Source organism: Simochromis diagramma, unplaced genomic scaffold (genome assembly GCF_900408965.1).
Source record: "Simochromis diagramma unplaced genomic scaffold, fSimDia1.1 OVJJ01000402.1, whole genome shotgun sequence".
NCBI classification, from domain to species: Eukaryota; Metazoa; Chordata; class Actinopteri; order Cichliformes; family Cichlidae; genus Simochromis; species Simochromis diagramma.
In genome coordinates this window covers 6,308,750-6,325,221 of record NW_024386972.1, presented here as the reverse complement: position 1 = coordinate 6,325,221, position 16,472 = coordinate 6,308,750, and the positions used below count along the sequence as shown (strand labels likewise).

At 37.8% G+C, this 16,472-nt stretch overlaps 2 protein-coding genes across 2 annotated transcripts; both read left to right on the top strand.

Moving 5' to 3' along the window:
* Nucleotides 1-1,140: 1,140 nt before the first annotated feature.
* Nucleotides 1,141-6,908, top strand: LOC120738234 (cation channel sperm-associated protein 2-like). Its single transcript, XM_040039429.1, has 3 exons — nucleotides 1,141-1,687; nucleotides 4,271-4,598; nucleotides 5,133-6,908. Exons 2-3 carry the CDS (start codon nucleotides 4,331-4,333, stop codon nucleotides 5,411-5,413), a joined length of 549 nt encoding a protein of 182 aa, XP_039895363.1. The 5' UTR covers nucleotides 1,141-1,687; nucleotides 4,271-4,330; the 3' UTR covers nucleotides 5,414-6,908.
* Nucleotides 6,909-10,291: 3,383 nt separating this feature from the next.
* Nucleotides 10,292-13,377, top strand: LOC120738227 (zinc-binding protein A33-like). Its single transcript, XM_040039420.1, has 4 exons — nucleotides 10,292-10,623; nucleotides 11,091-11,269; nucleotides 11,459-11,862; nucleotides 12,408-13,377. The coding sequence occupies exons 2-4, from the start codon at nucleotides 11,131-11,133 to the stop codon at nucleotides 12,582-12,584; spliced, it is 720 nt and encodes a 239-aa protein (XP_039895354.1). The 5' UTR covers nucleotides 10,292-10,623; nucleotides 11,091-11,130; the 3' UTR covers nucleotides 12,585-13,377.
* The last annotated feature ends 3,095 nt before the right edge of the window (nucleotides 13,378-16,472 follow it).

Here is a 16,472-nt window from a genome sequence, read left to right as displayed (position 1 = left end):
ACACTTATGCCATTTAGTTCATTTTCAGCAAAAGTAGACCAACCTCAGTTTCAACAAAGACATAAATGAAGAGTCGCACATCAACACTCATGAAGTCTTGTGATAAAGAGTCCTTCATCACACGGAGTAGTAAAAACATAACTTGCTTATGTATTTTTACTGCATGTGTGATGTTGCAGTGTGACCATAGCATCTGTAAGGACAGTGCACAAATACGGGGTGTGTAGGAAAGAAGTGTAGGAAATGATCATCTCATGGACGTCAATCAATCCCAAGCCTCTGATTAATTTTGTTCCGAACGTCTTGAATAAATGCTATAGAAAGAGGTGCTCCATCCATCAGAGTCATAATAGGTCAAGAAACTTTATTTGCTTAATGCCAAATGCTGAATGTTAAACTACGTTACATTTACTCTAGCAGATAAAAATACTTGGAGTTTGTTTTTCATACTGTTGCTTATAAAGCTAAAAACGATCCTCTGAGTTTTCATTCAGATCCGTGAAGGTTTTTGGTTCATTGACTTTAATGCAAACCATTGCGCTCGTTTCCGGGTTCATATATTTTTTACAAGAAAGAAAACAGAAAGAAAAACACACCCCAAAAATCTTTTACTGGGTTTTAGTGCAGACTTTAGTTCATCCCCCGTTTGGAACAAGCTATTTTAGCATCTCCTTTCAGTCAGTTTCCTTTTTATATTTCTGTGTTCACACCCAGACCTGTGTGTTTGTGGTGACTGTATTAGGGGATATCTGATCTTAGTGAAGTCACTGAATAGAAAGATGTAGGGAACAGAGCTTTTAGAGCAGTATTAAGCATGAATCTTTGCTGCATGCACGCATACACACTGTGTATGTGTGAGTGTGTGTTCATCTGGATCACCTTCCTTCTCTTTACCACACTTAGAAATAACATCCAGATGTCTTCACTGTAGATCTGGTGAGGTTTAGGTGAACTGAGGGAACAGAAAGGGAACACAGAAGGGAACTAACAAACCTAAAGTAAACTAAAACTAAAGTAAAAACAAAAGGCACAAATAAAAGGACAGGAAGCAATAGAAATAATCTTAGGATAACTCATACACACAAGAAAATACAAAGTAACACTGTTAACAGAAAACTCTAAATAATACAGAACTCCAACATGAATTGCTTCTCAACACCAGAAATAATCACGATTTGCAGAAAAATTCAAACCCAAGGGTCAAAGATGCACAAACACATAGTACACTGTGCAGTCCAGAAGCCCCACTTTCTGTTTCCACCCAGGGAGGAAATAAACATATAAAAAAAATACCATCCTGCAGACAGCTGCTGGCATTTGTGGCTCACTAGGCAGACAGTAGGCAAGTATTGCTTCTATGGGTGTGTACGTGTGTGTGTAAATAGGTCATTACAAAGACCTGCAGCTTTGATACTTAAAGAACGTGAACGAGACGGAGACAGTGAACATGTAACCTGTTTGCTATGCATTTTTAAACAGAGAGCACAAAAGAGATATTTTTCTAAAGACCTGGGTGAAAACATCTGTCTGAATAATCTTTGAAGGTTTGCACTGCAGTGGAAACACAGACAAACACTGATGTGCAGAAAACTTGAAGAAACACGGAAGTATTTGTTCAGGAGGGTGGACGATCAGATCTGCAGAGCAAAAAACTAGAAGCTACTTGGAACAAGGACAGAGAACAAAGGTGAGCGGCAAATTATGCTAATGAGTGATTATAACAGTGTTTTATGTTTTTGCATGGAATCAATTTAGTCTGTTCTTTTCACTGTGTGTCAGCTGTTGGGGTGCGTTTTGTTCAGCAGGAGTAGACGAGATCCAAATGATGCCAAATACAGCTGCTGCCAAGAAATGTCGCTCCCTAATGATTAAAAACTATAAACCAGTGCAAAAATGACAATTCACTATAGGCAATAAATAACTAAATATAATCCACTATCCCCAAACCACACATTACAAATACTTAGCGTTGGTTTGTGAATTTTTGTTGCTCCCTAAATTGGCGCGCAAATCATCAAAACTTTCTGAACGTGTTCTTTTGTTTAAAGTTACTGAAAACCATCAAGTTTTCACATTTCAGGCCACTTTGTGAAACTCTGTGGGAGAACAAGTTTATTTCCTTCTATCAAAATATTTATCAGGTAGCGTGAAGGTGATATAACCTTTTTTATTTTGATCTGAAAGGGAATTTGCACACTTTTTTTTCACGATTTCAAAGATCAGTCTTATTATTAAGACCGGGGTTATTATTCTAATGGTCACTTAGCCTTTAAACATTGTAAATTTACCATAGGTAGTAGAAATAAAAGTAAAGAGAATGAATAAAATGTATGTGCTCCGAGCTAGTGTGTTAGCAAATGAGGAAGTGTTCCAGTTGTTGGGAAGTTTTTCAGTTTTAAAAAACTGAGACTTGTTCTGTTTGATTTTTTTTTTTTTTTGCTTGAGGTTGAATTTTACTGCAGGCATGTTCAGGCAGCTCCTCCACACACAAAGACAGGGAAGCACGAGAGGCAAAGATGAGGTATAACTCAAAGCAAATGGAGGTTTTACCTGCAGAGAGAGAAAATGAGTCCAAATGGATTTTGTTTTCAGTGCTTCACAGTTCTGCTGCCCACAGGTTGATGACAGAACCAACTAAAGTTGGAATCACATCTAACTGACAATTAAATTTTTGTTTAGCTTTAGAGTAAAATGCCTTTTTGGGCTCTGTTTTTATGAGGGTGAGGGTGTGTGTTTTTGTTTTTGGCTTGTTTACTTTGTTCTATTCATTCCTGACATAAGAATAAGCTCCAGAAGTTACAGTTTTTCTCGATTGCTTAAACACATTTCTTGAAACTATGCCTCATATTCTCAAAACAGTACACACAAATCCATAATGTCTCACCCAATTTCCCAAACATCGTATTTTCAGGTCAAATTGAAGCTCTACACTCAAAACCATTCACTCTTGCTGAAAAACCAAACTTTGCCCACAGACATCACACACAAGGCCTAAAAAACACACACACTACAACATAGTCTTACACATTGGTGCAATAAATTAAAAACAGTATTTCCAAAACTGGCAAGTTATGTTGCATGTGCAAAGGTGACCAAATGTTTCAATATGGCGACTAAAAAAATCTTAGCTCGCACCGGTGTGACCAACTGTTCGAGTAAAAAAAAAAGTCTCTGCAACTCTGAAAGTCTCCGTGTGGTCAACAGACACATTATGCCCATATCGTGGTCTAAACCAATCAGAGATAGTCAGGGGCGGGACCTGTCTGATTGGTTGTAGTCCAAAAATTCCTGTAGTCCGTGTGTACGTTTGAAAGTGCAGGCGGATAGAGAGAGGTGAGTAGCTTGAATAAAGCGATATTGATTCATTAAATTCTGAATCGTCTCTTAAATATAAATGTATTTTGCCAGACACGCCAGAATCTCAGGTTAAAGCTCACAAAACTATTTCAACAACCGTTGAAAAAGCACAGTGTATCCAGAAAACACACTATATGCAGCGATAAATGCACTGCCCAAGTGTCCCCTCTCCCCACTGCCTTTCAGTGGCAGGCAGCAGCAAACAGGTCATCAGAGGAGGCCGAGATGATGATTAAGTTTAACATTGTCTACAATATTGCCTAAAAGTGCCAAAGCACTTTAAGCACAAGCACAAGATTGTTAGTTAATCATTTACAAATCAATATTGTCTTTATGGACAGCAATTTGTGCACATGTAAAACTGCAGTTGAAAAATTTTGGTGCGCCTAAAGTGCAACCATGGCAGAAAGCCCTGATAAATATGGAAATTACAGAAGAGGATTAGGGCCACTGGAAAAAAAGTGGGCACATCTTTTTTTTTTCTTTTCCAGAATTATGAGAAAAAAGTCAGAATTGTGACTTTAATCTTAGAATTCTGAGGAAAAAAAAATCAGTATTCTGTAAAACAAGGAGAAAAAAGAAAAAGAAGAAAAAAGAAGAAAAAAAGTGGCCCTAATCCTCTTCCGTAGGAAACAGCTTCCATGTCTGAAAAATAAAGCAGGCACTGAAATGCATTAAATCTGCTTGGCCAGCAGAGGGTAACTCCTCTGGCTGCAAGACCTTTCAGTTGTATAGATGGCTCCATTCCTTAGCAAACGAGCTCAGCAAACACTTTGATGACAACTTTATGGGCTGTCAGTATCAGACAAAACAATTTTTTATCTGTTACATGATTTTGATGTTTAGATTCGTCATTTTGTTCCACAAATTACTTCTAACATCTTCTTTCTTGTCTTTCATCATCAATCCACAGACCTGAAGACCCTCATCAGCTGATTGTGCAGCTCCACATAAGACTTGCTGACAGTTAACAATGACTACTCTAGTACAAGTTAAAAAACTGCTGAAGGATTACCTGGACGAGCTAAATGAATCTGATCTAAGATCCTTTCAGTGGTACTTGGCCTTGAATGAGACAAAGGGACACCAAACTATCAAGACATCTCATCTGGAGAATGCTACCAGAGAGAAAACTGTGGACAAGCTGGTCCAGGTTTATGGGGAAGATGATGCTGTAAAGGTTGCAATTGACAATTTCAGTAGCATTAAGCGCAACGACCTGGCAAAAGAGTTAACTGAAGGTAAAATTTCCTGATATGGTGGTGTTGTCACATCATGCAAAAATTTAAATCTCCGTTCATTTGTATCTTCGTGTCTTGTTCAAAGACATCATCAAAGATGTATGTAGTTTCTGGGGCAAAAAAATGAAGACAATGCTTAAGTGCCTTAAACCTGCATTATATGTAAACATTATATGTAAAGGCCACTAGATGGCGACAAAAAGCCCCACCAGATCTGTACAAGTCAAGGCTTTCTGACTTGACCTCTGTAAACCCTTTCCTCCTGAGTTCATGGTCTCTATCACCTATATTTGGTCATACTGAATAAAAATGGTCTGCTTAGTAAATTTTGGCTATAATATGTTATTAAAAACGAGAAATTTTCTTGGTATTGTCTGCCCACTCATTGGCTAATAACTCATAAGTACTACATCCATCTTTTATTGTGTCTACAGCTTTAACTAGTAATAGGCTTAACTAGCAGTAACTGAGAGATGTCACGTCCTTTACACTGGATTAAATAAACAATAACATTTGTATATATTTCATTTTAAGCAACTCTCAAAGAGGAAGAGCTGAGTGATGAAGAGGCAAGTGGTGAAAATTCGATTGATGAGGAATCACAAGATGAAGAGAGGAGTGATGAAGAGTCAAGAGATGAAGAGGCAAGTGATGAAGAGTCACGAGATGAAGAGCAGACTGATGAAGAGTCAAGAGATGAAGAAGCAAGTGGTGAAGAGTCACGAGATGAAGAGTGGAGTGATGAAGAGTCGAGAGATGAAGAGTGGAGTGATGAAGAGCCAGTGGTCAAAAAGAGAAGAAGAGTCCAGTATTGAAAACACAAGTGATGAAGCTTATGTATTTTCACTGAGACACTGATGCTTCAGTGTGGCCACAGCTTCTGTAAGGACTTTTTAGAAAAATGCTGGGGATGGAAAAAAATCTAGGAAATGTCGAGTCATCAGCAAGTCATCTACAACCCTGAACCTCCAATTATTTTTGAAACTGTCTTTTCCTCTGGACCATCTGACCACTTATATCTGTCTGTTTGTAATTTGCAGATGCTACTTGGTTTAATATGCTTTACTCACTTGTTAGAATTGCCACTGACACAATTGTAAGAAATTCAGATTTATTGGTTTTAAAATGTTAAATGAAAAAGTGCTGAGTGTGCCAAAGAGTAATTTCCCTGTATAGAAAAAATAAAGTAAAATATGTTGTGCATGTTTCTGTTAAACTGACTTTTAACACACATAATGCTCACAGAAGTAGAGGACAAGAAATCCCTCTTCCTGTTTTCACACAGGAAGGAGAAGCCGCTGATGTTTGGTAAGACCATTCTGCTTATGTACAAATGAGGACAGTATATTAATCAAATACCATCAAGATCATGGCTGCAAATATTAGTGTTGTGAACAGTTTGTTTCACAGATTTTGACTTTTGTTTTTTAGCCTGTCTTGTTTGGCAGCTTTGGCTTTACGCTAAACACGAGCTGATGCAGCTCTGGTGTGTCGGCCTCTCCTTCAGCCTTGCCACAACCACCTCCGCCACAAACACTTTTGTAGTCTATCTTCATGACATTGTCGCATTGTTAAAGAGTCTAATTCAAGCGCAATTGGACACTCTGCACTGTGTGTCTCTCTTGTGAAGTCCTTCTTAATTGTTCTTCATACCTTTCCTTGACCTTGATGGAAAATGTGGAAAATATGGTCAAGGAAAGGTGGTTGAAAAAAAGAAGACAGGAGTATGATTGTTTGGACAACTCAGCAGCACCCAGGTGATATAGATATATTAAAAAGATTCCTCTCTCACCCCTGCAGGCGGGCTATCCTTCAAGCTCGGGTCCTCTACCAGAGGCCTGGGAGCTTGCGGGTCCTGCACAGTATCATTGCTGTTCCTAAGACTGTGCTGTTCTGGACAGAGATCTCGGATATTGTTCCTGGGATCTGCTGGAGCCACTTGCCTAGCTTGGGAGTCACTGCACCTAGCATTCAGATTACCACTGGGACCACTTTTACTTTTGCCTCCACATCTTCTCCAGCTCTTCTCTGAGCCCTTAGTACCCTTAGATAAAAAACGATTAAAACCCTGAAAACCATAAATTTCAGACCCTCTCATGTCCCGGTACCAAACCATTCATGGACCAGTACTGGTCCATGGCCCGGGGGTTGGGGACCACTGCCCTAAGGGTCCTGTTGATCTTGTATAACTCTAGGCATTCCAGGATCCAGCTGTGGGGCATTGAGTCATAGGCCTTCTTGTAATCAATGCAGGCAGTACACAGATCGATCAGTCTGGTCTTGCAGTCGCTGGTGTTTTGGTCCTTATCACAACTCCTGTTTTCCACCTGGAGACAATGTCTACACAGTCTGCCTTTGTCGGCTTTTTGGCAGCAACTGTGACATTCACTAGTATAACTGACGCACAAAACAAAGGGATTGACTACACTACACACCAACTATATACTCCAAACACGCTAAATGTCACAAATCTCTCACAACTCAAAACTCGCCCTCTCTTTTTTAGTCTTCAGCCTTGGTGGCGGTGCTGTTCTCATATTGTTCCCTTACCACTGAGAGTACACCTTGGCTGGTTCTGTGGAGAACAGCTGGTTTGTTCTTCTGCCTTCTATCTCTCTGGTGTACCTTTTCAAACAGCTGGCCAAGGCTGTGAGTCTTACTTGGCAGTTTCCAAGGCCTCAGGTATGGACAGCTTACTATACTTCTTAGACACCTTTCTGCAGCTCCGATGGCAACGTGAATAAAAATTATGACGTGACATATAACCTTTAAATTTGCAGTTCATCAAATCTCATGGTTAGAATAACTGTTTTTCCAATTACAGTGACACAGAATAACATTTCTGATTATTCAAGAAGCGACACATTGTCTGAATCATTATCCTCTCTGGGCTCTCTGGGTTCCAAATACTCTTGAAAGTCCTCTAATATTAATCAGAATTCTTTCTCCACAAAAATGAACTAAAGTCACAGGAGGTTGCGGACAAGAAGAAATAAACAGCATCAGTGTCTGAAGATACCCTCATGATTTTTCTCAGCTCAGGTTGGTCATATTAACGTCAGTTCAATATATTTTCCACAGATTGTCCTCATCTGTTTCCTTGTCCTGCGTGTGTGGGAGGTGTTTCTTGAGAATCACCAACAGTGATGTTCCAGATAAGAAGCAGCAAGACCAGAAAAGAAGCAACACGAGCCTCTTTTTGTTTTTACTGTGCAGGCATGAGAGGAGCGTGTTTGCACAGATCTGTTTACTGTTTACGGAAAGAGTCCGTTTCTGGCAGAAATCCCATTCAGGAGAAATTGCACCACAGTGCAACACTTCTGCCCCCCTCGCTGACTTAAGGAACAAGGAAACATTTATTTGAGAGCGCAGCAAAACAGCTCTACACAAGAAAACAGGAAAATTTTGTAAATAAGCAATTGGAAATTTTTAAGATGTATTTTAAGTGAAATTTACATTTTTTTCTTGTGTTTGCTTTGAATTCTGGTCACTTTATGTGTTTTCACCCCATTCAGTGTGTGAATGTGTGTGTGAATGGGTGGATGACTGAATGTAGTGTAAAGCGCTTTGGGGTCCTTATAGGGACTATATAAATACAGGCCATTTACCATTCAATTTTTTTTCAGTCAAGTAAAAGTGAAAAAGTAGAGGCTCTGAAAAATACTAATTTATACCACTGATTTTTAAGCTAACTGAACCTAGCTATATTAATTTAATAATAAAATAATTATTGTTAGTGGGGTTAGGTTAATTGTGGATTCTTAATGCCCATACGTGTGAATGGTTGTCTGTCTCTATGTTTGGCCCTGTGAAAGGGTGTACCCCGCCTCTCGCCCTATGACAGCTGGAATAGCCTCCAGCCCCTTTTCTCCCCAACCCTGATAAGGATAATTGGAAGAGAATGGATGGATGGATAAAATATTATTAGTAGATGGAAACACAAACTTTATTTTGGTCTAAATTTTAATTCTAATTAATTAATATGGTCAGGTAATTAATCAGGTAAGTAGAACACGAGCAGAGAAAAAGAAAGAATATAAAAATAGCTCTGTTTTCTGTTGCCTCATTGTAGTGGGTGACTTTGTGTTTAAACAGGAAAACGTGTAGAGTCAGGGGTTCAAGTGGGTTTCAGCAGGTGGGGGAACCCTAAAATTGACTGTGAAGCTCAGTGTGAGGAAAAGAATCACAACTCACAAAAATTTTTATTGAGAGCTCCAGTAGATTTTCTTAATGTACAGGCTGTGATCAGCTGATCTAAATCCATCACAGTACAGCAAACTAACCGGTTTAGCCAGCACTAACCTGCAGCATTTAAATAGCAGTTTGTCTACATCAGTTCTTCTCTGAGGAATTTGAGAGGGATAGTCTGCTTGGCCTGCTGATGGCACAAGAAGGTACAAAACTTTAATGCGGACTCTGTAAGAGAAAAAATCAGGGCCATAAATTCTGGTGTTAGGGAATGCTCTCTTTACCCCTTCTCTCTCTCTGCATGCCGGACACCAACCTAGGATGGTTGCCGTGGTGATGTGAGAAGCAAAATCTCCCTACAGGGGAGATGTCCGAAAGGTCCAGAAGATAAAATGTGAGCGGACATGGGGTCTAAAGGCTTTCCTCCAACTTTGACCAATGTTATGTTAACATTCTGTTTTTACCAAGTGTTTACTGCCTGGGGATGGCAGCCTTTCTCTCCTGGAGCGGTGCGGAGAGATGGCGGTCCATGTCACCATGTAAAAGTAATTTGAAATTCTAACCGTTCAATAAATTTTTTTTTGCAAACTTATAACTGACGATGTTTGCCTTTGCAACACTTGTAGCACCTGTGATACTGTTTAGGCTCAATCTGGATTAAAGGCTCACAGTGACGTTTGACTAACCTGAAATTAGTCAAACCAAAACTAACGAGCCTGTTTTGAAAATGTAAGGAGTAGAAAGTACAGGTAATTGTTTAAAAATGAAGGAAGTAAAAGTAAAAAAGTTGCCAGAAAAATACTCAAGTAAAGCACAGATAATGAAGTACAATAGCAAAGATTTGTACTTTGTTACTTCCCACCCTATTTAAGTTGTATTACACTTCATTACTGTTTAAAGGATTTTTATGTTAGAGGTTTAGTTGTGGATTCTTATTAGTTATCATATTAATACAAAAATGTCCCATGATTAGAACTGTCAGTGAGAAGCTTATGTAAGTCCGCACTTCATACACAGAAAAACACTCCACTTCTAGTGAACAGACTGTTATTTTCTGATTTGCATAGAAACTGGTATGCCTTGTTCACTGGAATGCACGGACCTTTACGGTGATGACAGATGTTGAACAGGAAGAATCTTTACACTGAAAGTTGTGCTCTTATAACATATATACATATGTTCTTCAGCTCTGCAAGATAAATACTTTCTTGTTCCCCAGAACTTGCTAACAGTCCTTAGTGTCATGCAGGTATACTTGTGAAAATTTAAATTATATTTCCCTGACTCCACAGACACAGTGATGTCATTACATGGCATGAAATATATAGCTACTAATTGTCCAAATACCCTCATATGTACTGTTATAGAAATCGTCTTGTGTGGCTTCAAGAGGTATAACAACAGATATCTGACACAAACCCAAAGTAAGAAAAAATGGCAAAATCTAGAAATAATAAATTTGACATTATTAGTTTCTTAAATTGACAGATGACGCTGTGTCATGATGTTTGCTTTGCTGAATATTCATATTTATAGTTGTCATATTACTATAAATTATGTCAAATAATTAGAACCGTGAATGAACAAGCGTATAGTCAATTTAACATCGCCTTCAATCTGCCCCTGCAAAAACAGGGGCAAGTCGAGAGGTTAGTTTGTCCGCTTACTTTGACCAATCGCATTAAAGAGAAACCACATTAACAAACAGCAGCCCCGCCCCCTTCTGTTCCTAATAACTTGAGCAAGGTGTGCAAGTTGTTGGTTATTTGAAGAGTGAAAGACCAGCTCTACACAGGAAAACACCAGGAGCTACTTGGAGTTAGCCTGAAAGACAAAGGTGAGCATCAAATTAATAAGTTTGTTCCATTTTAAAATCTATTTTAAGTTAAAATGTAAATTTTGTACTGTGTGGGCTTTGACTTCTGGTCACTTTCTGCAGCGTGCTGGGGTATGCTCTCACAGCTGCAGACAGATGATGAGCTATAAATTCCTCATTATGCAAAGTACAGCAGCTGTTAATGCACCTCAGTAATGTTTAGACAACTATAAGTCCTATGTTGGCTCTTTTATTGGCACTTAGAGCTGAAACTTTGAGAAGCCTTTTCAAAGAGTAAAACAAACCAGGCGTAAATTTTCTGCTTCCTGTCTTTTTTCTTTTTCTTGCTTTTAATAGAAAATGTATTTGCTGAATTCTATGCAGCCAGAAACTGCTGGTAAAAAAAAACGCAATTTCTAAGCCTAAATAAAAATTTAATTCTTCTATAAATTAATTCTAATGTCTCGTTTCTGGACTTTCACCATCAGCCCACAGCTCTACGTTTCATACGAGAGAGAGAATCCAACAATGTGCGACCTAGAGAACACTTTCAGAGAGAAAACTGTGGACAAGCCGGTAGAGATTAATGAGAAAGATGCTGTGGATGTTACAATGGAAAAACTGAGGAGCATTAAACACCACAGCCTCACAGTAAACTTCACTGAAGGTAAAATGTTGTTGTACAGCGGGTTTGTCTGTGTGCAAGGCACAATCTGTATCTGTGCATCATGCAAACATTTAAATCTTCATTGATCTGCAACGATTTGTTTGTTACTAAGCAGTTAATGTGATTAAATGAACCATACCATTTCTATTTCTTTACCCTTTATTAACGTACTTTTTAAATTTGCACCAGATTGGCCTCAAGTGCTGAGTCACAAAGATCCAAATGATGAAGTTCTAGATTTTAAAGTTCGAGAACGTGAAGATTCAGGCTTTGAAGATCAAGTCGATGAAGAGCCTTCTGAAGTCACAAAGACAGATGACGAGTCCAACAGTGGTTTAAGCTGGAGTGATGAAGCGTTCATTGAGGATTGCTGTCCACTTTGTTCACATGTTTGCACTGAGCCTGCGGTGCTGCAGTGTGGCCACAGCTTCTGTAACGGCTGTGTGCAAGAATGTGAGAAGTGGAAAAAGTCTTTTAAATGTTCACTCTGCAACAAAGTCAACAACAACCCAGAGCCTCCAGTTAATGTTTCCATGATGAGTTTGAGTGAAAGCGACAGAGTTGATCCATCAGGAGGACAAAGAAATGTGCAGGTGAGTGTGCTTCATTCTTTAGTGTTGATCCAGAATGTTTCATACTCCCATATAAAACCATAAAGCTTCATCTTAATAGGTTTATTAGGCACTTTGACTCAATCATGGATGATCTGCGATAACTAGTCAGCATCATCTTTATTCAGCTACTTATACAACCGCACAGAGTGCTCAGAAAATTAGCAGTTGATTCTTTGGAGCTCATTTTCAGCTCTAAAGTTTTACTCTGGGATTCCAGAGAACAGCTTTTTTTTATCATTCACTGACTTTCCTTGTGCTTCTGAGCGTTTGCTTTCTTGAAGTTATCCATTATCCATTAGGGACATGATGGATGATTATAGTAACCACAAACTTTTTCCACACAGTAACTGTGTTAAGAATAAAAAGTGAGAACCCCAGAACACAAGGATAAATGTGTAACACCTCCAGTCCAGGATTAGAGAAGATGATTAGCAACATAAAACACAATAATCTTTAATCCAGAGAAGATTTCCTGTTTCTTAATCACCATCAGTGTTTTTCTCTTCTGCTCTTTTAATCTGCAGCCCCTGAAGTTGTCGACTCCTTCATCTCCAGAGCTTCCACTGTCTGAAGATCTGACTGAGGAGACTTCAGTGTTTGGCGAACATAAAGAAAATGTTCCCCATGTACTCATCATTAAATTTGTTGAAACGTTAGTTGTAACGACTGTTGTCACATTTGGTGAAGCTGATGAAGACTGAAACCTTTTCAAGTTCATTTAACTTCAACATAATAACCTTGATGAGATATGAGGGTTAAATGAGCCAGTGCTCCTTCACGACCCTCTCAAACATTCCTCCTCCTTATTTTTATGTATTTGTAACTCCTCATATGGTTATGGTTTCACTGTTCACTTAAAGATGACTTGTATTAATTGCATATTATGGTTTTTTTTTTTTATCCCTCTTTCTTTCAGATGAAAAGTAGCACAGTTTATGTTAAATATTCTCTCGTGTCTTTCCTGTTAGTCTTATTTATTTGTAGATCTTACATCATTTAAAGTTCTTTTGGCAGTATCGTTTGTTTTGTATGCTGTAAAAGTGACAAAGCACAACTTGGACTTCGCTTCCATCTTGTGTTCAACAAGTACAGCTACAGTGTGCAGGTCTGAAAGTGTGAAACCAAACTGAACTAATATGTTTTAACGTCTTTTCAGTGACTGATGCCTCGCTAATGCTTTCATATGTAATATTCTATTTTGGTAGAATCAATTTCTGTCTTCTATCGGGAAGGATGATTTGATTATCTTTTATGTTTTTGTCTGAAGTTGCATTAAATAAAATGTAAAAGCAAAAATTAAGACTGGATATTTTTTAAGAAAGCAGAACCATTCTGATCTAAACCCAGACGTTCACTCAGAAGCTTTACTCTTATCTCACTTTTTTGAGATAAATGATGCTGATGATGACTAATAATATTATGGTGTTCCTGTAGACTAGGAAAATGATGTTAGTCAGGTCTAATACAAATCCATGAATCACAGGTTTCAGTAAAAGTGATATAATTTGTTGCTAGTGTGATAACAGAATATCACACTAACTGTTCATGCTGTTGGTAAACTGATGTACATAATCACACTAAAAAATGTTTTATAATCTAAATAAATAGACAGATGTGGTTGCAAAAAGAAGACAGGAGGTAACTTTTTGGACAACTCAGCGGCACCCTGGAAATTTTCTAAATGAACAGAAAGGTCTAAAAAACAGATGGTATTAAGTCTCCATCTTACTGTATATGAAATGATCTAAGATTTTTAAAAAAGTGTTTATTTTTCATATATAAATAGTACAGAACTGAATCAGTTTGATCAAAGATTATCTTGTACACGTTTTAAGACCAATAGTACACAACTTGGACTTTTCTTGCATCTTGAGCTCTACAGAGAAAGCTGCAGCGTGAAGGAGGAGTGTAAAAACTACTGTGACTAAATGCAGCTAGTTACTTCACAGCATCAGTGATTATACCACACTAATGAAACACACAAAATTTTAGAGTTATTTGGGCAGTCGGAGGTGCTGCCAATATGATTTTCACTCTTTGAAATCTTAGGCCATGTCTGAACATGAATATCTCAGCAACTATTAAAGATGAAACATTCATGTTCCTTTCTTACGATAAAAATTGAATTTGAATCTGTAATTTGGGACACAAGAAAAAAAAAATCTCCACGACTTGGCTATTTAAAAGTATGAAGAGAAATTCAGGCAGTACTGTAAAGTCCCATATTTGAGCATACACTGACAGAAATCTTGACATTGGAAAAGACTAGTGAGAATTTCTGAACCTCACATAGCAAAACAACAACAACAAAAAAAGCCCTTTTATAAAACTTTCATAGTAGTTTGATCAAATAGGATAAGTTGTATTACAAACACAAACATATCAATAGATAGTCTTCATAATTCAGTTAAGCATCATCAGCCATGAAATGTGTGTTTGTGTGTTTGCTGATGTTTGTTGAGCTGATGGAAATACTGCATTTCACAGTTCAACACTTTTTGGCACAACACTGAAAGTATGGATACCTGAAAATTCTTCATAAAGACTTTACTTCCCTGGCTATCATGTATTAACTAATATGTTATTTGGTTATGTAGTTTTGTAAGTTATTCAGTATTGGGGAGTAACGGAACACATGTTATGTATTTAAAATACAAAATATGAGTAACTGTATTCGGTTACAGTTACCATTTAAAAAGGTGGTATTCAGAATACAGTTACTTTGTTGAAATGAATGGATTACACGGCGGTCTTTTCCTGTTTCATATATTAGGCTGTGCCTTCTCTATTTTTGGTAATTCAACGCCGGAGGAAACCCAAACAAAACACGCATTAAGAGGCTCTAATGTCGGTGTCTCAGTCTCGCTGCCCATGTCACCTCTATTTTCAGCCTGCATAATGACGTGAAGAAGTATTTTTAAAAAATTATTATTCAAAAATTTTTTTCATATGAAAGCAATAGGTAGAGTGTTACAGGCATATACCTAAAGAATGTAGCCTTATGGGCAGTGTAGCTCAGTTGTAAGTAAATAATTAAGACTCGACTGTGTTTGTGTTTTCCTCCGAAACAATAAGTTCCATTGGAGCAGCCTTTCAGCGCCTCTCTCTGTCTCTCGCTAGCAAAGTTGACCCAGACAACAAAGCAAAGCTAGTTTTTGGCTACAAGCCCGACACAGAACCCGACATATTAGCCAGAGGTCCCCTTACTGCGGTTCGGAGCCACAGACCTGTTTTATATATGCGCAGAATAGGAGATCACTGCTAAAAGTGCAGCCTTACCTAATGTCAACCTACTGTTACTCATTTTATATTAAGATTTAAAAATCTAGTTGTTATTGGTATGGCGACTATCCTTAAGTAATAGCAATAAATCACACAGCAATAGTACATTCATGTTGTTGTAAACAGCATGATAATATATTAAGTAATCCAAAGAATTCAGAATATGTTACTCTCATTGAGTAACGTAACGGAATACGTTACAAAATACATGTTGGGGCATGTATTCTGTAATCTGTAGTGGAATACATTTTAAAAGTAACCTTCCCAATACTGAAATTATTTAATATGTTTGTAAGATTGTTGTGTACCATGATGTGTGCTTTGTTGAAGGAAGTTTCTTGTTTATCATTATTAGTTATCAAATTAATATAAAAGATGTCAGTGATTAAAACTGTGAATAAGAAGCTCAGGTCAATAAAGGACCACTTATGTTCTGCACCTTATACCCAGAAAAATAGTCCACTTCTAGTGAACAGGGAGAATAGTTTCTGTTTTACTGGTGTGCCTAGTTCATTGGAATGCAGAGGCGGAGCCAGACATTTGAAACTCCCGGGGCTTAGCCCTAAAGGGTAGTATGCATGTGGGATTTTTTTTTTTTTTTTTTTTTTTTTGGGGGGGGGGGGGGGGGGGGGTTAGAAATGACTGAAAGATTAATAGGCTCTGTTTTGAGTTTTGTTCAAAAAAGAATGACTTCATATAGGGAAAAGAGTAAAGAGAGAAACTATCTGTATTTCTATCTGCATTTCTTAATTGTAAATGGCACCAAATTGTATTCAAAACTGAGCCACACTTATGGAGCTCCATGGTTCTTTTCCTGGTGTTTTGGTTGATATCTCTTAATTTTCCCATTTCAAAAAAACAGGCTCTGTGTTTTGCCTTATATGCATCCACAGCTGTGCCACCAATTTACTCACATGGACTCTACTAACCTATCAGAAGCTTCTTCAGCTCAGAATGGAATCGTCTGGAGTTTTCTTATTAATTAACAAACTTAGTGTACATGTACTCCTAAATTTGATCAAAGTGATAGAAAATAGACAGCTCTGTCTCTCTTTATTCTGACATTTAACTAATTCAAAATATATTTCAATATTTATCTAAAACAAAAGTTTACTCTAAATTGATGTTGTACAGTAAAAATGTTTTATGTTTTCTCCCTAAAGTGTATGTAAATATCTGGTTACAAATGTGAATATCCTGCTGTGTACTGAAATCCCTCTTGTTTTGCATAGAAATATACTGAACAACATACAAAGCATAATATATAAAATAACATTTACCTGAGTTTTTTTCTTTGAAAGAAGCCT

Coding starts and splice junctions, on each gene's coding strand:
- LOC120738234 (XM_040039429.1), top strand. CDS start 4,331: ATGACTACTCTAGTACAAGTTAAAAAACTGCTGAAGGATTACCTGGAC. Junction 4,599..5,132: donor GGCAAAAGAGTTAACTGAAG/GTAAAATTTCCT, acceptor TTTCATTTTAAG/CAACTCTCAAAGAGGAAGAG.
- LOC120738227 (XM_040039420.1), top strand. CDS start 11,131: ATGTGCGACCTAGAGAACACTTTCAGAGAGAAAACTGTGGACAAGCCG. Junction 11,270..11,458: donor CACAGTAAACTTCACTGAAG/GTAAAATGTTGT, acceptor AATTTGCACCAG/ATTGGCCTCAAGTGCTGAGT. Junction 11,863..12,407: donor GAGGACAAAGAAATGTGCAG/GTGAGTGTGCTT, acceptor TTTAATCTGCAG/CCCCTGAAGTTGTCGACTCC.